This window comes from Cervus canadensis, chromosome 2, assembly GCF_019320065.1.
Source record: "Cervus canadensis isolate Bull #8, Minnesota chromosome 2, ASM1932006v1, whole genome shotgun sequence".
NCBI lineage: Eukaryota > Metazoa > Chordata > Mammalia > Artiodactyla > Cervidae > Cervus > Cervus canadensis.
In genome coordinates this window covers 8,346,801-8,372,524 of record NC_057387.1, presented here as the reverse complement: position 1 = coordinate 8,372,524, position 25,724 = coordinate 8,346,801, and the positions used below count along the sequence as shown (strand labels likewise).

General features: G+C 42.7%; 1 protein-coding gene and 1 non-coding gene across 2 annotated transcripts in view; one reads left to right on the top strand and one right to left on the bottom strand.

Moving 5' to 3' along the window:
- The window catches only part of SLAMF1 (signaling lymphocytic activation molecule family member 1), a 41,036-nt gene extending 21,506 nt beyond the window's left edge, over window positions 1–19,530 (bottom strand). Inside the window, exons 1-3 of the mRNA XM_043451661.1 lie at window positions 19,301–19,530; window positions 10,517–10,858; window positions 8,311–8,595 (exon numbers count right to left, since the gene is read on the bottom strand). Coding sequence (XP_043307596.1) covers window positions 8,311–8,595; window positions 10,517–10,858; window positions 19,301–19,496 — 823 coding nt within the window. The 5' untranslated portion in view covers window positions 19,497–19,530. The remainder of the gene's footprint in view (window positions 1–8,310; window positions 8,596–10,516; window positions 10,859–19,300) is intronic.
- A 652-nt stretch (window positions 19,531–20,182) lies between these two features.
- On the top strand, window positions 20,183–20,284 carry LOC122437478. The gene has a single exon (XR_006268301.1). It is a non-coding gene; the product is annotated as a U6 spliceosomal RNA (small nuclear RNA).
- The last annotated feature ends 5,440 nt before the right edge of the window (window positions 20,285–25,724 follow it).

The window sequence follows — 25,724 nt, the reverse complement described above, 5'->3', positions numbered from 1 at the left end:
GGCCGTCTGCCTGGAGCACATCAACTTGAAGAAGTCAATCATCTTCAAGAGACACATTTTTGTTGGTGGCAGTTTCCTCTCAGAATTGGGAGTGGGGGAAGGGTGGTCCCAAACCATACACTAATTTAAGACCTGGGACCACCCAAGTAAAAATTATTACAGAGTTCTCAGCTTCCAGAAAAATCCCTTACACTTGCCTATCCCACCCAGCATTGTGTTGTAGGGACTGCTGGGTGTAACCCCTGGGGCCATTTTCATTCTTCCCCGACAAAGCAAGTCTTGTCCAGTCACATGACTGCCCAGCTAAGGACTACATTTCTCAGCTTCCTGTGCAGCAGGTGTGGCCATGTGACAGGGCTCTGGTCCGCGAGAGGGGACAGGTTTCATCCTTCCAAGATTGTTGCCATGCTTCCTGGGTTGGGAGTACCGGGGAGAGGGACTTGCCTGTACACAGACAGCTAGATGACTCAGTAACAATGGGAGCTCCCTTTTGATGAAATGGCCTTGTTAGAAAGGGGGAGCCCCCGGAGCTCACTGGCAGGAGTCAGATTTTCCTTCCACTGAGCTAACCTAGACTTGCTGAGCCAACCTTTTTGCTAATCTACTGAAAGGGGTCCTCTTTTCAAAATGAGCTCCCAGGGGCATTCCCTCTGAGTTCAACTGTTTAAGGTTTAGTATTACTCATTACTGCACAGACAGAACTATTTCAGAACACAGTCATGAAGGATGGCAGCAAGTCACTCACTGTCCAGTGCTGACCCACATTGACATGACCTCAGAGAAGGCTTGGCAGCATCCCTGGATTTGGTTTTTTGTTGTTGTTTAGTCACTAAATCATGTCCAGCTCTTTGGGACCCTGTCTACTGTAGCCTGCCAGGCTCTTCTGTCCATGAATTTCCCAGATTTTTCCATGGATCCCAGGAGAATACTGGAGTGGGTTGTCATTTTCTTCTCCAGGGAATCTTCTTGACCCAGAGATTGAACCCACGTCTCCTGTATTGGCAGGTGGATTTTTTTTTTTTTCCCGCCACTGAGCCACTAAGAAAGTACTTTATAGTAAAAAGGCTTCATAACAATAGATATGAAGGTATTTCTTGCTGTAAAACACTCAGATAACAATTGGAATAAAGATGAATATATGATGGAGAGCCTGGAAAATTGTTAAGAAAAAAAGATCTTGAGAAACAAATATGTTCTTGTATGGTTTAGCCTGAGTCCTGATGAGAACCTGTGCTGACATCATGTCACATTTGCTTTCATCACATCTTTACCGTTTGAATTTTTCATAAACGAAAGTGAAAAATGTCTTAAAATCACTGTTCTTATTATAGATGGCAAAGAGACTTCTAATAAATCCTCATACCCCACCACATCATCCCAAGGCTGGGATTTCCCTCCCTTGAATGGGATCTTTGTTACAGGAACAGCCAGTGCTCTGGCTCAGGACTCATCATCTTTTGACGGGTGACTGCAATAATGGGCCCTCCCCACAACTAGTTTCTTTTTCTTCTGCTTCTTCCCCACCACAGTCTACTGTCCACACCACTGAAAATTCTCTCTGAAATGCAAAGCTGATCACATTACTCTTCTATCTAAAACTATCTATTATTTCCCTTCAGAATACCATAGGACAATACAGAACAAGGCCCAGTTATATCTGCTTTTCTCTCTGCCTGGAGTGTCTTTCTCTTATCTGCTTGGATAATTTCTATTTATTCTTTAAAACCTAGTTTGTGTCACATTCTCTGTGATGCTCTTTCTGATTCCCTTAAACAGTGTCAAGCATTCCCTCCTCTGGGTTAACTTGCACATCCCCTATAGTACTACTTAACCTGGAATAATAGTTACTTATAGAACTATTCCCTTTCTTAAGAGCAAAAACTGTGTCTTTTTTTTTTTTTTTTTGTCTTTGTGCTCTCAACACCTAACTCAACGTTGGAACATAGTAGAATCTCAGTAATGTTTTGTTTGTTGAACTAAGCATGGTGTTTTAAAAATTAGTGATATTCCTTTGCAAACCCAAGTCAATGAAATAATAAAATTCTGTTTTCCATATTTAGGCAATCTGGTGTACTGGAAATGGCATGCCACAGAGTAGCTGCATGATTTGGTTCTCGACTGCTGTGGTTCCCCATCCCTGGAGGCAGGGGAGGGGATCTCTGTTTGTGTTATGGGTTGACTGTGTTTCCCCAAAAATTCACATGTTAAGTCCTTAGAATGTGACCTTATTTGGAGACTGGGTCTTTACAGAGGTAATCAAGTTAACATGAGGTCATTAGGGTGGATCCAAATCTAATCTTACTAGTGTCCTTGTAAGAGGAAATCTGGGCATACAAAGAGTCGCTAGGGATGAACTGTGAACACAGACCACATGAAGACACAGCAAGAAGACAGTCATCTACAAGCCAAGGAGAGAGGCCTCAGGGAAAAATCAACCCTTCCAACCTTTGATCTTGGACTTCTAGCCTCCTTTCTCCTGTGAGAATGTAAATTTCTGTTATTTAAGCCACCTCATCTGTGGTGTTTTTGTTATGGCAACCCTAGCAAAGTAATTACAGGTGGGTCCTAATCCAACATGACTGATGTCATTTTAATAAGGGGAAGTTTGGACAGATATACGCAGAGAGGGAAGACAATGTGAAGAGACAAAAGGAGAAGACAGCTATTTCCAAGCCAGGGAGAGAAGCCTAGAACAGATCCTTCCCTCATGGCCCTCAGAAGAAACTTAACACTACTGACACTTTGATTTTGAACTTCTAGCCTCCAGAACTGTGAGACAATAAATTTTGGTCATGTAAGTCACTCAGTTTACAGCACCTTTTTACAACACCCCTAGCAAATGAATATACCTTGGTAATCCTTCATTAGCATTTCTTATTAATGTACATATAAATGGACTTATAGACTACTTACTCTGGAAAGAACTTCAGGAGTTCGCCCTTTTCAGTTTACATGTAATGAAACAGAGGTCCAAGAAAGTGCAATAGCTGCTGAGTAGCTGCCTTATCACCTGAGTTGAGGTCCTGACAGGGTTTTCCCGTGGTTCCATGTTTCTGCCACTTCTTGTCCCTCCCATCTCATGAAAGCCTGCTCCACATCCAGTAAATCTGGTCACACTAGTGCATACTCAGTCCTCAAAGTGGTTTAGATGGACCACTCAAACATCTTTACATGTTTCTTTTTTCTTCCTTTTTTAAAATTTTATATTCAATTTTTATTTTATTTTTTGGCCATGTCATGTGGCATGTGTGATCTTAGTTCCCTAGAAAGAAAGAAAGTGAAGTCGGTCGGTCGTGTTCATCTCTTTGTGACCCTGTGGACTACCCCATGGAGAAGCCCCCTACCAGGCTCCTCTGTCCATGGGATTTTCCGGGCAAGGGTACTGGAGTGGGTTGCCATCTCCTTCTCCAGGGGATCCAACCTGGGTCTCCTGCACTGTAGGCAGATGCTTTATCCTCTGAGCTACATGCCCCCTTCAGTGGAAGTGCAGTCTTAACCACTGCACCACCAGGGAAGTCCCTTTATATGTTTTTTTAAGAATGTCCTGAGCTAAGTGCCTCTAGCAGAAGCTTTATGGCCAAGACTTTGAGATGCGTTAATTAAATTCTTGTTAAACCATACTGAGGAACTTGAAGAGAATTATTCTTCTTTTCTGAGATGGGTCAGGGTAAAATATTTGGTGCTCTAAGGGGGTTGCTATGACCAGAGAAGGTTGTGCTGAGGTGAGGGCTACCACTTTCTCAGCCACAAAGGAAAAACACCCATATTTATTATGATTTATAAGGCATTTTAAAAGTGTATTATCTATTCCGATAGTACCCATGAGGATTTCAGGATCAGACAACTCAACTCTGCCACTTGCTCGGTGTGTGACTTTTGCATATCTTTGTTTCCTCATCTGTAAGGTGGGGATATTAATACTATTTGGTTGCTGTGAGGATTAAATGAGAGTCCACATAATTGACACATAGTCAAGAAAAACTTTCAGGTATTATTTTAGATAAAGAATCTGAATCTTAGGTTAAGTGGCTTACCTCTGTGAGTAAGAAGGGTAACACTGGATCTAGAGGTTACTTTCTGTGTGTTTTTGTTGGAGCATTTAATCCATTTACATTTAAAGTAATTATTGACATTTATGTTCCTATTGCTGTTTTCTTAATTGTTTGGGGTTGACTTTGTAGATCTTTTTTCTTCCCTTGTATTTCTTGACTATATAAGTCCCTTTAACATTTGTTGTACAGCTGGTTTGGTGGTACTGAATTCTCTTAACTTTTGCTTGTCTGAAAAGCTTTTTATTTCTCTGTCAATTTTGAATAAGATCCTTGTCAGGTACAGTAATCTTGGTTGTAAATTTTTCCCTTTCAGCACTTTAAATATATCCTGCCATTTCCTTCTGGCCTGCAGAGTTTCTGCAGAAAGATCAGCTGTTAAGTGCATGGGGTTTCCCTTGTAATGATACCTGTTGCTTCTCCCTCGCTGCTTTTAATATTCTTTCTTTGTGTTTAGTCTTTGTTAGTTTGATTAGTATGTGTCTTGGCATTGTTTCTCCTTGGGTTTATCCTGTATGGGACTCTTTGTGACTCTTAGACTTGATTGACTATTTCCTTTTCCATGTTGGGGAAATTTTCAATTCTAATCTCTTCAAAAATTTTCTCATCCCTTTCTTTTTCTCTTCTTCTTCTGGGACCCCTATAATTAGAATGTTGGTGCATTTGATATCGTCCCAGAGGTCTCTGAGATTGTCCTCAGTTCTTTTCATTCTTTTTACTTTATTCTGCTCTTCAGAAGTTATTTCTACCATTTTATCTTCCAGCTCACTGATTCGTTCTTCTGCTTCAGATATTCTGCTATTGATTCCTTCTAGAGTATTTTTAATTTCAGTAATTGTGTTGTTTGTCTCTGTAGGTTTATTCTTTAATTCTTCTAGGTTTTTGTTAATTGATTCTTGCATTTTATCCATTTTGTTTTCAAGGTTTTTGATCATCTTTACTATCATTATTCTGAATTCTTTTTCAGGGAGTTGCCTGTTTCCTCTTCATTTATTTGGACTTGTGTGTTTCTAGTGTGTCCCTTCATTTGTGTAGTATTTCTCTGCCTTTTCATTATTTTCTTTTAACTTACTGTGTTTGAGGTTTCCTTTTCCTAGGTTTCAAGGACAGTTGAATTCTTTCCTTGAAGAAGGTTGAATTCTTTCTTCCTTTTGATTTTTGCCCTCCTGAGTTTGGTCTCCCCTGGTGGTTCAGATGGTAAAAGCGTCTGCCTACAATGGGGGAGACCTGGGTTCGATCCCTGGGTTGGGAAGATCCTCTGGAGAAGGAAACGGCAACCCACTCCAGTACTCTTGCCTGGAAAACCCCATGGATGGAGGAGCTTGGTAGGCTACAGTCCATGGGTTCGCAAAGAGTCGGACACGACTGAGTGACTTCCCTTTCCCTAAGCTTGGTCCAGTGGTTTGTGTAAGCTTCATATAGGGTGAGATTTGTGCTGAGTTTTTGTTTGTTTGTTTGTTTTTCCTCTGATGGGCAAGGCTGAGTGAGGCAGTAATCTTGTTTGCTGATGACTGGGTTTGTATTTTTGTTTTGTTTGTTGTTTAGATGTTGTTAGTAGCACCTGCACAGGGTGCTACTGGTGGTTGGGTGATGCCGGATCTTGTATTCAAGTGGTTTCCTTTTGTGAGTTCTCACTATTTGATATTCCCTAGGGTTAACTCTCTGGTCTAGGGTCTTGGAGACAGTGCTCCCACTCCAACGGCTCAGGGTTTGATCTCTGCTATATATCAGGCTTGGTCTGTGACACTTGAGATCCAATAGTAATCCAAACAGAAAACGATGTTCCCCATGGTATTGTTTTCAAAGGTTAGTTCTGACTGCTTGTAGAGAATCGACTGCAGGGGGCCAAGGGCGGCAGTGGGGAGACAAGGAAGAAGGCTATTGTAGAAAACCAGGCAAAAGAGGACAGTAGTTGGAATCAGGGTGGTAGCTCTGTGATGGTGCACTTTGGTAACCCCCTCAGCATGGGCACAATGTCTGTGGGGACTCTGAGTGGAGTTGCAGGGTGCAGGTACCCGAGATCAGGGTCAGGCAGGGATGAAGGATCTGTGATCCTCTAGAATTTACATTCTGTAAACTCTACACTCATGACTCTAAACTCAAGACTGCTTTCTTGATCCCACCAGCATGTTCTGAATAGCTGGGGGAGAAACTCTGAATGTGGTTCATGTGCAAGGTAGGCAAGCAGCCAGACACCTCATGTGAGTGGACAGGTGGCCAACTCTGCCATGAGTGGCTGGGGGAGGCAACTTTCAGTGGGTGACTCTCACCAAGGAGCTCTTAGATGCAGAAGACAGGTGGATTTCCCCAGCAGTCCATCTAGAATACCTCAGGGAAGTTGCTGACTGGACATGCTATGCTGAAGGGCATGACCTGGCTGGATTCCCCTGTCCCTAGATCCTTGGTTATCTAGAAAAGCCTTCCAAATATACATCAAGTCTACTGTGGGCAAGAGTCTCCTTAGAATGATTCCTGTTTACCCTCAGTGGGTGCAGAAGGAAGAATGTCAGGGCACAGGTAATGACTGGCAGGTCCAACACACTGGTTCTTCTGTCCCTGAACCTACCTGTGGCATGGACACAAGATCTTAGTGAAAAGCCTCAGTGGTCTGATTCCAGGCTGTTTCCAGTCTCAAGTGGAGAGATGGGCTTACTTAATCAGCCCTTCCCTCCTTTTGATAACAGAATAATGACACTTTATCTTTCCAGGGAAAGATTAGTCAGAAGATCTAGGTTTAGGTTCTGAAACTAAAAAGCCTCTTGATGAAAGTGAAAGAGGAGAGTGAAAAAGTTGGCTTAAAGCTTGACATTCAGAAAACTAAGATCATGGCATCTGGTCCCATCACCTCATGGGAAATAGATGGGGAGACAGTGGAAACAGTGTCAGACTTTATTTTTTGGGGTTCCAAAATCACTGCAGATGGTGACTACAGCCGTGAAATTAAAAGACGCCTACTCCTTGGAAGGAAAGTTATGACCAACCTAGATAGCATATTAAAAAGCAGAGACATTACTTTGCCAACAAAGGTCTGTCTGGTCAAGACTATGGTTTTTCCAGTGGTCATGTATGGATGTGAGAGTTAGACTGTGAAGAAAGCTGAGCACTGAAAAATTGATGCTTTTGAACTGTGGTGTTGGAGAAGACTCTTGAGAGTCCCTTGGACTGCAAGGAGATCCAACCAGTCCACCCTGAAGGAGATAAGTCCTGGGTGTTCATTAGAAGGACTGATGCTGAAGCTGAAACTCCAATACTTTGGCCACCTCATGTGAAGAGTTGACTCATTGGAAAAGACCCTGATACTGGGAGGGATTGGGGTCATGAGGAGAAGGAGACGACAGAGGATGAGATGGCTGGATGGCATCACCGACTCGATGGGCATGAGTTTGAGTAGACTCCGGGGGTTTGTGATGGACAGGGAGGCCTGGTGTGCTGCGATTCATGGGGTCGCAAAGAGTCAGACACGACTGAGCGACTGAACTGAACTGAACCATTTGTAACCTGAAAAAACTTGAGAAGGGTTCTTACAGGCTGTGAGCTTCAAGTTCCTAATTTGTAATAAAATGAGGATGATGACAACACTTATCTGATAAGGCCATTGTGAGGAACAAAAGAGATCATACAGTTGAAATGCTTTGTCAACAATAAATGCTATATGACTTACCACCTTCCCAAGCTTCACAGTCTAGGTCTTAGTCAGAGACCTGACTCCCCTGGCCCTCTGACCTGCTGTGGGAGTCACAGTCCATTTCATAAAATATTTCCCTTTGTTACATCTTGCTTCTCATTACTGAGCACATGTTTCATGTATTATCTGGACAGCAGAGGATGTATGTCATATCTGTTCCCAATTTCCTACAGCACACGTGACTGATAAATACTTATTGATGGTGTAGAACTGTCCCACTGTTAGTGGAACATGAACTTGGAAGTCAGGACCTGCCGCCTAACTCCCTTACCCCGCCAGCCTTGTAGGTTGGCGCCAAGGCAGGAGGGGAGGGGAGGGTTCACCCAGCACTCTAGGTCTAGTTCCATCATTTCTCACCAGTTTTCTCAACTATGAATGGAGCATAACAACATCTTGCTCATTATGAAGAGTAGCCACTCACTGAATGCACATGGGTGGCTTTTTACAAACCATAGAGAAAATACAAAGTGTTGTTCCCAAGGTGAAGGCCATGGCTATGGAAGCAGAGCATTGGTCCAGGTGGGGACTGCGTCCATATCATTAATGTGGCATAAAAGCTGCCTCTCAGACACTTACCTGGGGGACTGGAGCTGCAACTGGACCAAGGGATGAAGGTCTGAGAGCTGTTGCTGATGGGGTTGCTCACAGTGCAAATGTAGACGTTGTTGGCATGCTGAGGGCCAAGAGTGAGATACAGGAGGTGGGAGCTGTTGGTGGGACTCAGCAGGGGGGTGCCTGCTTCCTCACTCCAGTTGTAAGTCACATGGTCCCCTTTTTCCACCATGCAGGCCAGCTTGAGACTGCAGTTCCCATCTTCCTGGGTGGAGTTCAACACCTTAATTTGAGGAATGGAGACCTGCTCTGTCAAGAGGGGGAGGAAGGGAGCCATCACTGAAATGAATCCTCTGGAATGGTGATTTAACCTTTTTGTTAGAAATAATGCAAACTAACAGCATCGTTCCCTCCCTATGGATCTGCGGTGTAATATATTTCTAGTAGGAACCTACTACTTCACACCTTCCCTCCCCCTTTTACCCCTCTATACTCCTTTCCAGGACCAGGGATAAAACAGAGAAAAGAAATATTGTCTTTTAGTTCCCTCCCACCAAGACTGTTAGGGCTCCCCTTGCATTCCTCTTGTTTCTAATTTAGGTTGCTCTCCTGTATTCCATCTGGGGAGTTTGCGCTCAGTTAATTTCCCCATGGGTTTTAATGTCCTTGGTTAAAGTATTACCTTCTATATCTAAAAGAATGACTTTTCAGTGGTGGGATTTCATCTGTACTCTGTGTGTGTGAGTGTGTGTGTAAGGCAAGTGCTTTAGGATGCCTGAACTTGGGATAGCCACAGGCCTCACCAAACTTTTTCACTCTAATGATGTAAAATTGGCAAGGTAAAAGGGAAAGTCCTATTTATTTAGTAACTACTATAGGACAGGCAGAATACTAGAATTTCATACTCATCATGTTCTTTAATCTTTTCAACAACTTTCTCAACAATTATTATCCTAGTTCTAATTATTCTCATTTTATAGATGAGGAAGCTGAGTCCCAGAGAGGTAACGTGTCTTACATAATGCCACTCAACTTTTAACAGCCAAGCTGAGATCTGAAAGTATGTCTGTCTGATTCCAAAATCCAGCCTCTTTCTTTGACTTGAGACAAAACCATGGTTGCAGAGAACATATTTTCTAAGGTGAGAATTTGATCATAAAATATGATAAGATGTGACAAAGACAGTGAACTGTTCTAGAAAACCTATGTGTAACCTTTGTGCTTACGGCAGCCTTGCCCTGGGGACACTACTGGAATGATCAGAGAGCCCTGTTAGTTGGTGAAGGGCTGTGGGAATTCTGCAGACATTGGAAGGAAAGATACCAAGGGAAGGCCGGGGAGGGAACTGCTGTCTTGTGGTACCTGAGGATTTTAAAGAAATGTGTGTATGGGGCTTCCTGACCCATCTTCAGAGATAAGAAAATCACTGTGAAGAAGCAGGACACCACACATGGCTGCCAGGATCCCTGGGAATTCAAAGGAGCTTTGGGACTGAAGAGATAAACCCTGGATGCATTCAAGAGGGGCTGGCAGTTAAAGAGGCTCAAAAACAAAAACAAAACAAACAAAAAACACTGGCCTTGGATTCAGACGGACCTAGGTTTTAGTTTAAGTTCTGCAACTAGGCGATTTTTTTGTAACCAGGGCCTTTGTTTAAGTGAGAAAACTATGCTTCTTCCACCGGGTAGATGCAATCCTCTGCCAGGGTGCAGGGCTTGGTAAGTGGTGTGTGGGCTGAGTTTCAGCTCTCCTTCTCCCAGGACCCCTAGTGTAGTGAACCACCTACGCAGATGTGAGTAGGCACATGCAAACCACTTATCTCTTGATTTCAGTGTCCTTGCCTATGAAAGAGAGGTTTTGCTTGATCAGTGGTATTCAAACTTTTAAAAATCAGAAGAAAAACCCACTTTTTTCAAACAAAATCTTATTTGTAAGACTGAGACTCTTGGGGCTCCAGGCCCTCTAGCATACAGGCAGCTGGGCTCCTTCCTTTAGAAAATGGGGGTAAAGGTAGCTAGTGCTAATCAGCTATTACTAAGGTGCAATTTGGACCCCCTCCAAAAGATTTGTGAACCTCTAAAACTTTTCCCTGAAACACTGGTTAACCCTAGACTGAGATGTCTTTCAAGTTGCTTCCAGTTCTGAATACCCTTTGCTTCTGAGAGAAGCTTGAATTCTTAGGCAAGGCACTATGTCGTTCCTTGTGGGCCACGGAAGCCACCGTCATTACCATAGAGCTTCAGCTGAAGGCTAAACTGCTGGACTGAAACATTTTCCTCCAGGCTCATAAAGTACCAGCCTTCATCCTCCTTTTTGCTCTTCAGGATCCTCAGGCTCAGGTTTTCCAGATGAAACTCATAGCCATCCTCCAGAGGACGTGGAGAGTCACCTTTCCGCAGATCTAGGGACACTATTTTCTTCTTGACTGTGTCTTTGGGTGATTCTGCCATTGTGACAAGGATGTGGATGCTCTTATTCATGCTCCTGCTTATCTCCTTAGATGCCAGGGGCAACAGCACGCTGCTTCCCAGCTGCCCGAGAATTGTCTTTGTGGAACTGGTCAAGCCCTCACCTGTGGAAAGAAGGAGAGGAAAGTATCTTATCATAGAAGCCTTTGAGACTTATGTCCATGCATCAGGAAAAACAGACTGAAGGATCTCTCTCTTCCTCTTGGCCAATCCCTGGGGTTGCCAGATCCTTAGTTGTTTATAAGGACTGTCATGAGGATCTCACTACATTCTCAATATTAAAAAAATCCCAATGGAAGTCTTGTAATAGAACTGTATAGGTTAACTAGAATACTTGGTCTCTATGATCTAGGAGGGAATTCTATCAACTCAGATTTACAGTTAAGGCATCTAAGGCATAGAGAAGTTAAATGACATGCCTAAAGTCATATAACTAGTAACTAGATTAATTCCTCAGCCAGACTTCTCACCACCACTGGATACCGTAAGTCCCCTACATATGAGCATTCAAGTTGCAAACTTTCAAAGATGTGAATGTGCCCTTATATGCCAACTGTTTACTGTATTGTGCTATTGTACTTTCCAAGGTACTATACTGTAAGATTAAAAATGTTTTCTTTTAATTTTCTTTTTATTTTTAACACCAAAAACTTTCATATTGGGGTGTAGCCAGTTAACAATGTTGTGATAGTTTCAGATGAACAGTTAAGGGACTCAGCCTTACGTATACATGTATCCATTCTCCCTCAAAACCCCTCCCATCCAGGCTGGCACATAACACTGAGCAGAGTTCCATGTGCTATACAATAGGTACTTTGTTGGTTATCCATTTTAAATATAGCAGTGTGTACATGACCTTCTCAAAATGCTTTTTATGTGTTTGTTTTTAAAGCATTATTTGTGTGAAAAATATCATCAACCTAGTACAGTCCAGTACTATATAGCCGATCGTGTTAGTTGAGTACCTAGGCTAACTTTGTTGGACCTACAAAGAAATAGGATTTATGAGCAAATTGGACTTACAAGCTCCCTCTCAGAATGTAACTCAATCACACATAGGGGACTTAACTCGTTCATACATAGGGGACTTACTCATAAATAGTATGAAGGAAGGAGGGTAACTGAAACTAATTCTGAGCTTGTGAGCCCAAGAGACCAAGGTTACAGAAGCATCATTTCAAGTGAGAAGGAAAGAGAAAAGTCTAAGGGATGTGGAGTCAAGGGGAAGGTGAGCCTGCGGAATCTTATCTCTCCAAAAAGCCATTGAGATATTTAATAATGTTGAGGGAGAGAAATTATTTTATTTCTCTTTTTCAAAAATGCCGAACCAAAAAAAAAAAAAAAAAAAAACCCAAACCTTTCAAACCACTGTAAGGGATCCTACTGCTCACTTTTTAACACCTCCTCTCTCCTCAAACCCACAACCTCAGTTGATGAACCTGCCTCTCATTTCACTGAAAAAGGAAAAGAAACAAAAGAGAACTTCCATTTGTTCCCACTACCAAGTCAACCTACATACTTGGATGGATGGTCTATGCTCTTGGGTAAGGCTAGCCTCTTCGTGGAGCACTCACTCACTTTAAGGCTTTGCTCCCGCAACTTCTGCCACCCCTTGCATCTTCAATTTTGTTATTGTTATGGTACACTGTGGGTTATTTCTATTAATACCCAACATACCAAGATGTAATTTCCCTTATCTTAAAAACCCTGATCCCAGGTCCATCCCCAGCCAATTCCCCATTTCTCTGTTTTCCTTTGTCCTAAAGTTCTTTAATGTGTATTTATCCCTTCTGTTCTCATCTCCTGTCTTATTTTTCCTTGTACTCACTTCAGAGAGGCTTTCTCCTTTACCCCTCACTGGAACCACTCTTGTCAAGGTCACTGTATATCCAATGATACTAAGTCAATTCTCCATCTTCATCTTGTTTTCTCAAGAGTGCTGAGAAAGTTCACATCCCCCCGTTGAAACACTGTCTTCATTTGGCCCAGAGAACAATACACTCTCTTGGTTTTCTTCCTATTTCATTGGCTGCCCTTTCTCAGTCTCCTTGACTGAAACCTTCTGCTCTTAAAGACCTCTAAAATTGGAGCATTCCAGGGATCAGTACTCAGACTTCTTTTCTTTCCCAGCCATACTTATCTATTAATAGTTGCATAGTTTGACAGGTTTCTGGAATGCCTCCAGAGAGGTATCGCCCATCCAAATCCTTCACTGTACTCCAAACTGCCTACACCAATTACTATTAGTGTGTGTTTGGAGGTCTAAAGGGCATCTTAGACTTAGCAAATGAACTCTTGATTCTATAGCCTCTTCTGCAAACAACATTACAATTCCCAGGCCAAAACACTGGAATCACCCTTGCCTCCTTTCTTCCTTTCATATTCCATATTCAATCTATCAGCAAATCCTGTTGGCTCTGCCTTCAAAATATATCCGGCATCTGAGAACTTCCAACCCTCTTCATTTCTACCACCATCATCACAGGCCTGGCTCTTCTTTTGTCTTCCAACAAATCTCTACAATGGACAGAGAAATCTTTCAAAACTATGTCAGATTTTGCCTCTCTTCAAAGAGAGACAAAACCCGTAGTCCTTGTTACAGCTTCAAAGATTCTGAATAATCCAGTCTCTTGTTCCTCTCTGACTCCATCTCCTGTCCACTCTTCACTCACTACACTATGGCCACACCAGCTCCAGCTGGTCCATAACTCATCCGGAGCATTCTCATCTCATAGCTTTTGCATTTATTGTTGTCTCTCTTTCTGGAAATCTCTTCTCTTACGTATCTAAAGAGCTCATACTCTCATTTTCTCTTAGATTTCAATTCAAGATTTCAATTTCAATTTCAATTCAAGATTTCAAAAAAGTCATCTTTTCTGAAAAACCTGCTCTGATGATCCTATCTATCCTACCTTCTCCTTTCTTGCTGCACTTACCACTGTCTGATGTTATACTGTATATTTGGTCATTTTTATTTTTGCCTCCCCCCCTACTATAATGCCAGCTTCTCAAGAGGAAGAAGTTCATGTTGTTCATTATTTTTTCCCTAGGACCTACAGCAGTGGTTGGCATACAATAGATTTAAAATAAATATCTGTTCAACTTAAGAATGCTGAAAGCCATGTTACCTGACTAAAATCTTTCTTATTTAGCTTTGACCCATATGTGGCTGAACTTAGTAACTGAACTTAATCATAAGCTAATGTTCATAAAAGAAGGAGCCCATGACTCAAAGAGAGCACAGATTGTTCTAGTTGATAAGAAAGTCAAAAGAGTACAATAAAACTGTCTGCTTAAATAATGCAGACACCTAGAAAAGGCACAATTAACTTGTGGTTAAGATGTGTTGTTGGAAATTTGGGCAAACAGATTCAGATGTTCTTGATAGCAAAATGCTTTGATATCCTGCAAAGGGCCCTGCTGATATCAGACTAGAGATTTAAAGGTTGGGAAAAAGAAAAATTAGGATTTGAATGGTTGGCTCTTGTAAGTTTTTTTCCTATGCTATGTGATTTGTGGGATGTTAGTTCCCCAACCAGGGATTGAACCCCAGCCCCAGCAGTGAAAACGCTGAGTCTTAACCGCTGGATTGCTAGGGAATTCCTAGCACATAACTATTAAGGAATGGTGGAAAGACAATTAGCATTTGTTCTTTTGCATATTGCTATTAAATCAACTCTTGAAACAGAGTGCCTAATTAAACAGTTGCTTAATTTATTAGACAAAGAATGCTATTCTTGGTGCTGGTATTGTTATTTTTACAAAGATATATAAGAGAACATGTTGAAATTCCTTCTAGTCGCACTTATGGATGCCTGGCTGTCCAGATAATGTGGTACATATAATACCCAAGAGAGTACCTCTTGAATCCTGAACCTAAACTTCTACCCATAAAGGGATGGCAGAAAACTAGAACCATCCATGCAAGTAGAAATATCACATGGTATACAGGCCCCCTAAATTGAATTTAGAAGTCATATAGGTAAGCATATGTACATTTTTTCTAGGAGCATAGCCATGAATGTCACTTCTCAAAGGAGTCTGAGCTTCAAATCAAGGTTGAGAACTACTATCACACTGTTGATTTTTTTAGATCAGTTTTGATATGGAGAAGAAAAAAATGCAAATGATACCCACTTATAGACCATAAGCCTCCACCCTCCCTTGTGGCCTGTGTGTCCTTTCCACCCACCTAATCCAACAGACTGTTTTCACCATGGTTGTTTTTGGAATTTAGAAATGGAAGGGAGTCAGGGGAAGAGGAGACAGAGGATGGGGCAAAGTAGCCAAAAAAAGAAAAAAATTTTAAAAATTTCTTTTTAAAGAAAAGAAGAGGGAAAGAAAGAGAGGGCAGATGAGAATGACAGGATGAGTGGTTTAAGCGGACTTGGTCATGGGGAGTGGAATCAAAACTTCATTAAGAACAGACCCTCACATGCCACAACCCACATAAAGAATGATGATGTAACAACTGAGTGTGTGAGTGGCTGGGTCTGTAGGGGGGTGTGTGTGACCTCACTGACACCTGAGCAAGAGTGGAAAAACAAGTGGGGACTTTAAAGTGGTTCATAAAACCCTTCAAGTAGAGTACCAGCTCCTGAAACATCCTACTGCCTGATGAGTGTTTTCCAGTGGGTTTGTGATTCAGTCAGACCCTGTTTACTAAAAGAGTCTGGAGGAAATATTTGCAGCTGTTAACACCAACTCACTTTCCTTCCAGGGCAATTCTACTTAGAAAGTAGAGTGATTCACATGAGCCCATGGATATTTTCCTGAAATTAGTAGCATTTAGCCAACCCTTTCATAAGGTGGGACTCTACCTAATGATAACCTTTTTGGCGGGGGTGGGGGGGCAGCCCTGACACTGGGCATCTTGCTACACCATTTCTTTCAGGGAGGATTCAGAGCCCTCATAGTTCTTATGGGAAATCTGGGCTCACGAAGAAAAGATAATGTGTCTTAGTCTCCTTCTTAAATTGAAGTCCTACCAGGTGTCCTTCTAGTCTCATTCTCTGATGCTGCTGGGTCTTTCCATCTTAGAATATTTGCACTTACCATTCCCCAGCCTGAAAGCCTGTCACTGCCCTATATTTGCCTGGCTAACTCTCGCCCTCCAGGCCTCTACATCTGGCCCCTGGCTGTGATATGGTTTCTCTGCCGTGTGCTACCAGTGCACTTTGGGTCACTCCTTTCATATCATCCATCACACTTTTAACTCTCGTTCAATGCCTTTTATCCTTATGCAATTACAAGCTTCTAAGAGTAGGGTCTGCATCTGTTTTGTTCACCACTGTAACAGGGAAACAAATCTCTCTTCAATACCCTTTCATACTGTTGAAATTTTATAGACCTACATAGGATACTCCTCCATGAACAAACTAGTTAACAAAAAATTAAATAAAAAGAACCACATGATGAAAGATGTTTCTATCTGCTTTCCAAATCCTAGATCAAATACTTCCATATGCCTTCTACTTCCTTCTCTGATCTATCCAACTTCTCTCACCTTTTGTGAATTCCTATATTTAATTTCAATTCAATTAAAATCAACTCATATGCTTCAATTATAGACAGCACAATCTAATTTTTACCATGGGACCTAGATACAAATTTTAGGATTCTCCTCCCTAAAACATAAGCTTATCCAGTTTCATTCCTTGAGGCCTCTGGAGTCAAGCTGTGTGATTAAGGAGAAATTACTAACTACTCTATGCCTCTTTTTCTTCTTTTATAAAATCATAATGTAGCAATACCAACTAATAGAGTTGGTATAATTAAATGAATAATACACATAAAGCACTTACAACAGTGTTTGATATATAGCAAGAAAATTCTGTACATACTGTTATTAATCATTCAACAAACACTTGTAGAAGGGCTCTCATGTGCCAGATTCTGTGCCAAGTTCTGGGCAGAGGCTGTGGTTGTTCATTTTACCCCACATGTCACCTAGTGCCAGTCATACCATGCGTCTTTAACAGATAGTGGCTGAATGGGATTGTCCAAAGCCAATCTATGGATAAAACCAAATAGCCCTGAAGTTCTGATTTCCAGTCTAACACCAGAGATAGGGAAGTCAGTGGCGTTATGTCACAGTATTAAAACTTTTGAGAAATAAAAATGTCTAGATCTAAATATTGGGGTAGAATGGGACAGTGAATACACAAGATTGGGCAAAGTCTAGAACCCCTCCCCCAACTTGCCCCTCACTTCTCCCCTTATGTGTGTGAAGGAAGTGGGGAGGACCTGAATGAAGGAATAAACAATCCTACTGGGATAGATTCATCAGTTGTAACAGATGTACCACTCTGGTGGGAGATATTGATAATGGGAGAGGCTATGTGTATGTGGGGGCCCTGGGAAATTTCTGTACTTTTCAATCATTTTGCTGTGAATCCAAAACTGCTCTGAAAAAGTGAAGCCTATTAAAAAATGTATCACTGGGGGAAATGGAGAATTCAGTTCATTGGGGGAGGGGACATATGGACTTTTTGATTTTTACAGTTTTGACTGGGAATTGGAAGGTGAGCTGAGTAGAGATGGGAAGGGGAGTGGGTACTAATTTTACAAGAATTGGGCTTCTTGGTTGGGTAAATCTGTCATGGTTGACCTGTCCCATTTGCAAAGCATTTCTGTCTGGGTTTTATTGGGGTTTCACAAGACAGTGCATGTTTAAAAATAAAAACAGTAAAATTTTTGTACATATTTCAGAGAAGACAGTCGTAAGAAAGATGAACACTGCTGATTGGATAGACACGCCTTTAAAGGGCTGGGCTGTTTCTTACTAACCAGTGACCTCCAAAACTTTGCCTGCAGCAGTTGTCAGCAGAACCTGAGATGCCAGGGCCAGGCTGACCAGAAAGCCAGTCAGCACAGGGATAGAAAAGTTCAGCTCACTGTTCAAACCCATCACTCCTGACAGTCACCAGAAAGTATTCCAAAAATGGTGGAGTTGTGAATGGAGTGCCCCCAGGAAGGTTTGACTCTTCCTGAAATGAAGTGTTAGTCGCTCAGTCATGTCTAACTCTTTGCGAACCTGTGGACTGTAGCTTGCCAGGCTCCACTGTCCATAGAATTCTCCAGGCAAGAATACTAGAGTGTGTCGCCATTTTCTTCTCCAGGAGATCTTCCTGACCCAGGGATCAAAGCTGGGTCTCCTGCATTGCAGGCAGGTTCTTTATCATCTGAGACATCTCCTTATTACGGCTTAAAGTAGTTCCATATGGCTTTCTGAGCTCTGAGTTCAATCACTGCTCTCTGAGACCCTGGGCAGCAAGAGCCATCAGTCTGTCTGATTCTGAGGAAATGCAGGGCCAAGGAAGAGCTATTCATCTGGGAATCTGTCACAAGACCAATTTCAAGTGCAGCCCCTCAGATAACCTCAGCGTATCTCTGGGCTTCTCCTGGAGAAGTCCACAATGGATTTGCGGTCTTGAAAACCCCAAGAACAAAACATCCAGAGCCTCAGGATTTTCCCTCTTTCCCTAATGCCGCTTCCACTTTAGGCTGCCTCCCACAGTCTAAACAAAGTCTGAAGGCATTTAAGCAGAAAGGAGATGCTCATCCACTCCTTAGTGAGCCCAAAGTTTGCTCCTTGCTTGGCTTTTTCTTTCCCAAACACCTTTTCTCAAATCTCTAAACAGAGTAGTTCACAAAACTACTAAACAGAGAATGCCAGCAAACCAGACAGATAGTAGCAGAGTCCGTTTCCAAACACTTCGGCTCTACACTGGAGCTACCCTGACTCTGAGCATTCCCGCTTTGCATTTCTCACTAACTGTAACCAGCCCTGGGCTCCAAAAATCCTGGCCTCTTCCCCTCTTGCTGCCTTGGAACGCTACTTCCAGGAAAGTAGCCAGCAGCACAACCACACTGGCCACTATCGGTTCCCAACCATTGCCTGGGGTTTTCACTTTGACCCTGTCTTCCCGCTACAGCCCTTTCTTGTAGGTGGACTATGTTTTTGGTTTGTCTGCTTGTGTGTGTGAAGATCCCATCCAGGACAGAGTTGTAGGAGTAATTTTCCCCCAGAGCTCCCTCCCTTCAGCTCATTCCCTTAGCCTGGGTCTTTGCCAGAAGGATAAGATCCCCATCCAGGACAGGGTTGTAGGAGTAATGTTCTCCCAGAGCTCCCTCCCTCCAGCTCATTCCCTTAGCCTGGGTCTTTGCCAGAAGGATACTCACACAAAACCAACCACTCAGCCAGGACTTTGACTGCAGCCTCTCGCCCAGAGAGGCCGGTCTAGAATGTGACCGGTGTCTTGGACTGGAACTCCTGGTTTCCTTGGAAACTAGGATTGGCGGGGCTGAGCCTCGGACCCAGGAGCCCAGTAACTCAAAATCTTCCTTCCTCTTCGACAGAGGCAGGAGGAACTCAGTCTCTGAGGAAGAGGCAGCAGATCACAGCCCTCCCCCTACCCCCCTGCCTCCTACCCACAGCCAAATAACAACCCCTGGCCGCTGAGTTCTCTCTTTGTCTAGGTGGCTATAGCTGATTCCTGGTAGGTAATCCTAGGACCCAGGCCCTCAAACAGATGAACACTTACCTGTTCTGCAGCTCAGCTCAAAAATCAGAGAGAAAAACAGCAGGACATTCAAGGAGAGGCGCCCTTTGGGATCCATCAGCCAGTGAGGATAAGGAAGGGAGTGTGGTGAGAGCCGGGCCGCTGCTCTCAGACACCAGCCGGAGCAGAGAGAGCTCCGCGTCAGCCAAGTGCTGCCTCTACTGTCTAGTTTATGCATCAGAAACCAGCAGGCTTCCTGTCTCACTGGGGCTTTTTCTGCCTGTGCCTCGAGGATTGGTCATCTCTCTCAAGCCTGAAGTCACTCTGCTCTTCCCAAGAAGTCAGAGTCAGGTGCTTACACTGCAAGAGCCGGGAAGGGATCTGTGTAATCACCTCGGTCAAACCCCTAGCCTTGGCAGAGATGTCCCCCCGCCCCCACCCCCCACCCCCTCCCTTTCTCAGCTGTCTCCGGGAAAGGGATGTCAAGCCTCTCTGAGTGGTTCTGTCTGGTAACTCTTATTACAGTGCAAAGAAAAGATGTAGTTGTGTCGGGCTACCCCAAATTTGGATGGGTTCGTTCAAGTTGTACTTGGATGATTGACTTTTTAAAAAAATTAATTTATTTTTGTTGAAAGATAATTGCTTTACAGAATTGTGTTGTTTTCTATCAAACCTCAACATGAATCAGCCATAGGTATACATATACCCGCTCCCTTTTGAACCTCCCTCCCGTCTCCCTCCCCACCCCACCCCTCTAGGTTGGTACAGAGCCCCTGTTTGAGTTTCCTGAGCCACACAGCAAATTCCCACTGGCTATCTATTTTACATATGGTAATGGAAGTTTCCATGTTTCTCTTTCCATATATCTCATCCTCTCCTCCCCTCTCCTCATGTCCATATGTCTATTCTCTGCATCTGTTTCCCCACTGTTCCCCTGTAAATAAAATTGGAATGATACAGAGAAGATTAGCGTGACCCCTGTGCAAGGATGATGGACATTTTACTTCTGATTTGTTCCATAATTTCAGAGAACATCTCTCCATGCAGTCAGGTCCTGGTGCCAAAATCACAGAGAGATGGAGGTGGGCAAGGGTGGGTCAGCTGGCAGAAACCCAATTTCCCTGCTGGGTACATTGAGGTAGAATTTAATGAGCCGTATGCTGTGTTTGGAGGGGCTACCTTATTTTAGATCTTGCAACTAATCTTTTTATTTTTTTTTTTGCAACTAATCTTTTTGTTGAGGAGAGGGGACTAAAGCTGACAGAAAGTCTTGTGCTTTTCCATAAGTTAAGCAATAAATATGAAACACACTGTTATTGGCTCACAAGGAAACTTTGAAATGCAATTGCAACAGGTATGTTTTGGGCTGTGCTGGGTCTTCATTGCTGGGCTCCCGCTTTCTCTGGCTGCGGGAGCTGGGGCTTCTGAACCTTGGTGCTCCGGCTTCTCGCTGTGCCGGCCTCTCTGGTCGCGCAGCACCGGCTTCAGCAGCTGCGGCTGGCGTGCTCTAAGTGTGTGGGCGCGGCCACTGTGGGGCACGGGCTGAGTTGCCCCCTGGCGTGTGAGATCGCCCCATACTCGTTCCCCGCACCACACGGTGGGTTCTTCCTGGACCACCAGGGAAGCCCCTGTAACAGGTATTTTTAAAGTCCACATAACAGGTCAAAGTCGCTTTCCAATGGGCCTCCCTAAGAGGATAAGGGTAATAAGAGCTGGTGACATAGTGAAAGTGCTCTTTATTCTCATCATTCCCCTCTCCACATACATAAACGCCTGACACCCAGCTATCCTGCCCACACTACCCAGCGATATGCTGAAGTCAGCACATATCAACTCTCCGAGAGCCGGTTGTTAAAGTTTCAGAAATCTTGTGAGCTGGTTATTGATAAACATTATATTATTAAAAATGGAATTATATAAATTTACAATTAAATAAATTACATCCAAAACTGAGGGAATTGAAAACTCAAAACTCATTACTTCTTCTTTATTTTACATTTTACTATTCTCTATGCTCTTGAGAACATTACATCTATTGTACCTCTGTCATGGGAACAAAATATCTGATCATGGGTGCTGCTACACGGCTTTTCCCAGCTTTGCATTCAATGACATCATATATACCATGAAAAGAGGAAAACTATATAAATCAGAGTTTTGATTCACTGGGTTTTTAGAATATTTATTTATTTGGCTGCATCAGGTCTTAGTTGCGCCATTCGGGGTCTTTCTTGTGGTGTAGGGACTCGCAGTAGTTGCGTTGCTTGGAGTTAGTCGCTCTGTGGCAAGCAGGGTCTTAGCATTCTGACCAGAGATCCAGCCCACATCTCCTGAATTGCAAGGTGCATTCTTAACCACCAGACCATGAGGGAAGTCCCTTGATTTATTGTTTTGTTAATTATCTAGATGTAAGACAGTGAGAAAAAGATTAAACTTAAAAGTGTGTCATGACTGTAGTTTTAATTGTGAAATGCATAAAAAGTTGAGGAAATATTTTCTAGTATTTAAAAACTTTTATTTTATTCGGCATAAAGTCACTAGTGTCACAATATATATCTTCTATATATCTTCACATTTCTTTAACTTAAAAAGAATTAACTGCAAGCAACAATTGAGAATGGAATAAAACACTTAAAAGTGTTGAGGGAAAAACTTATAATTATATAAATATAATTATAATTATATAATTATAACCACCAACTTATAATTTTCTGTATCCTGTGAAATTATTCTTCAAAAGTGAAGAAGAAATAAAGATATGTTCAGACGAACAAAGATGGAGGGAATTTGTTGCCATAGTTCTGACTTGTAAGGAATGTTACAAGAATTTCTTTAGAGAGAAGGAAAATAATAAAGGTCAGAAACTCAAATCTCCTGAGGAAGAGAATCAGAGATGGGATAAGTGAAGGTAAAAATAGAAGCTTTTATTCCTTTTATTCTTAATTGATCTAACAGATAACACATTGTTAAAAATAATAATAGCAACAATATATAAACAATATACCAAATTGTGTATGCTTCTGCATATGTCTTGTGCATATATGCTTATATATAACTGAAATGAAAGACAGCAATGATGCACAAGTCACGGGAGGGAGGAATTGGGATTATTTTGCTACTATTAAATACTCATACTACCCATGAAGCAGTATAGCATTATTTAAAACTGTGCTTGGATTAGTTATAAATGTATATTGCAAAATCTAGGGCAATCACTAAAAGAAGTTAAAAAAAGAAGTATAACTGACATACTAAGAAAGGAGAAAAAATGAAATCTTACAAAAGCTCAATCAAAGCCATAAAAGGCAGAAAAAGAGTTGAAGACAAAAAGCGCAACAAAGAATGAGGTTAACAAATAGAAAATAGTAACAAACATGGTAGATATTACCCCAACAATATCAGTAAACACTTTGAATGTTAATAGTCTAAATGAACCAATTAAGAGGCAGAGATTGTCAGAGTGCATCCCAAAGTAAGACTTAACTATATGTCTTCAAGAAACCTACTTTAAATACAAACACATAAAAAAATTAAAAGTAAATGAATGGAAAAAGAAAACAAGTTAATACTAATCAAAAGAAAGCACATGTGACTACATTAATTTCTGACAGGCAAGCCATCAAAGTAAGGAAAGCTATGAGGAATAGAGGAGCATTACATAATGACAAAGAAGTCTCCACAAAGGCATAACAATCCTTAACATGTATGCACCTAACAACAGAGCTCAAATAATGAGCAAAAACTGTTAGAACTACAAGGAGGAAAAAAAAAAACCTATATACTTCCAACAAAATAGGATTTATCCCAGGTATGCAAGACTGGTTTAACATGTGAAAATCAATTAATCCATCACATCAACAGGCTAAAGGAAAAGACTCACATGATCACATTAATGGAAAAACATTTGACAAAATTGAACAGGTTTTCATGATAAAAATTCTCGACCAGCTAGAAATGGGGGAAGGGGAATTTCCCAATTTGATAAAGAATATCCACAAAATCCTATAGTTAAGCCATCAAGTTTGTGGTAATTTGTTATAGCTGCTTTGTTACAGCTGTCACAGGAAACTATTTTAAAACCTAAGGGGCAAGGTGACTAACCTGAGGTTTGCAGTTATTAACTTGGTACACCAAGCTGCTTCGTCAGCTATAAAGAACAGACTCTGACAGATCAACAACAAAAGATAGACCGGTGATAATGCCTTGTATTTACAGAGTCATATTCAAAAGCCTTCACATTGCACTGGACAAGGATCCTAATCAATCTCCATGCTTGTGTTGATCAATAGCCCATTATCCATGGAACATTCCATTTGGCCCAGAGACAAGCATAGGCAACAGGAGCATCTGGATGAGTACAATTTCTGCCCCACACATTCATCTCTTGTCACAAAGCACTACTTCCTTCCCTTTGCCTAAGTGGAGCCCCTCCCTGAGAGCAAGGGGGACCATGTGTCTGTGGAAAAAAAAAAAACCCTCTGCAAACAATCTCAGGTGGGCTGCACATGAGGTCATCTCCTGCTCTTAATCAGGACAGTGTAAATATCCCCCTGAGACTTGCTACTCTCTCTTCTGACACTTTAAGGTGAGAGACGGCAAAGTGACCTGCCTGAAGGTTCCTGGCTCTGGACTGCCCCTGAGCATTCCAACTTCCCAGCCAATGACCATTCTCTGGTCTCTGATCAGAGGTCCCTATAATATAAGCCAGCCCCGCAGGAAGGGTCACTGCGAAGCAGTCCAGACCACCTGGCCACTCGGAGCCCATGATGAGTTAATTTATCTGGATAAGTAAAAAAAAAAAAAAAAACAAATAAACAAAAACCCCACAAAAGCAAAATGAAAGTATGAAATTCCCCCAAACTCTGAAACATCTCCTAGGAGACCTGATTGCAGAGTCTAAAACTGGCCTGGGGAAAGCACTGGGAAAAACACCCTGGGGTCCGCCCTGTGGGGTGAGATGAGGAAGCTCAATGGGGACAGGTGTCTGATATGGAGGCTGAGCAGACCAGTGTACCAAACAGCCCTGCCACAGCCTGGGGGTGTAGGGTTGAGGGGAGACGGGGGCGAAAACGAGACTATGAGGTGGCTGTCACTCAGATCTAGACCTAGGTTTTATCCAGCATCTTTCCCCTGAGAACTCAGGAAGTTACCTTCCTGAGCAGATTGATGTGCCCAGGCTCAAGGAGGGGAAGCTGGGTACGTAGCCCAGAACAGCCTGTGATGATGCCCACTAGCAGCGCCTTCTGACCCTTACCTGATCTGTGCTACTCAGATTGCCCACTTCAAGGGTTTTTACCAGATTTCCCACATCACTGCCTTCTGTAGAGTTCAGATCTGGTTCAGATCACTGGAGCCTGGATGTTGAGAAGAGAGATCTATGAGCATATGTAACCTGAAGATTTTCTCTCCGAACTCTTCTCACTTCCCTGATGCTTTAGCCATCCTTCCAGACCTCAGAGCCAATGCGTGGAGATCTCTCCTTTTCTGAGACCTTTTTGGAACTTGACCCTGAACTTCTCATGTCCCTGAAGTCTCCGCAGCTCTTTGAGAAGCATTCTTGGTAGGGTGGGTGTACTCTTTAATGTCCCCCAAATTGCCCTACATGGCAGCCATGTAGTTTGCTAGCTTGCTTTCTACAGGCATAAGCCACCAAAAAGAGGGAAATGCCCTTATCAGCCCACACCTTCTAGGAAGGAACAAGCCTCAGGAACCAGTAACAGTGGCTGTTGAGGCACCAACCTCAAACCTTTTCTTGTGCACCAAAAACTGCCTCCCATAACTCTGATCCACCTTCTCTCTCTATCTTTTGCTGCACTGGGCCTTCCTTGTGACACTCTGCTCTTCGTTGCAGCTCATGGGCAAGCACACAGCTCAGTAGTTATGGCATGCAGGCTTAGTTGCCCTGCAGCATGTGGGATCTTGGCTCCCTGATCAGGGGTTGAACCCACATCCCCTTCATTGGAAGGTGAATTCTTAACCACTGGACCACCAGGGAAGTCCCTGATCTACCTTCTTAGACAAGAGAGATAAATATGACTATAATTTGTGAAGTACTCTAGAAACCCTGAATAATCACTGTCAGCCTTATTCTTCCCTCTATACAAAGCTCAATCCAAGGCCTCATTTCAGTCATTCTGGAAGGCTCTTTGGTACATTTACTGAGCACTTCTCCTGCAAAGGTTGGCAAGGAGCAAAATGCTCCTTTCTCTCTGAATAGATCCAGTCTCCAACCACCGTGGCTTCCCTGAGAGACAGAGCTGGGGAAGGAGCACTGCACCTTCTGTGAGGTCATTTAATGATTGTCTGAGATGCTAATGGGCCATGTATGCAGCCCAGAACAGGGAATCCTGTGTCGTCACGCCAGTGAAATGGACTGACTTGAAGCGAGTCCAGGGAGAAGGGAGAAGTTAGGATACTAGCTGAGTTCTGAGAAAGTCAGTTTCTTTCCTCTTACATATGTAGCCCC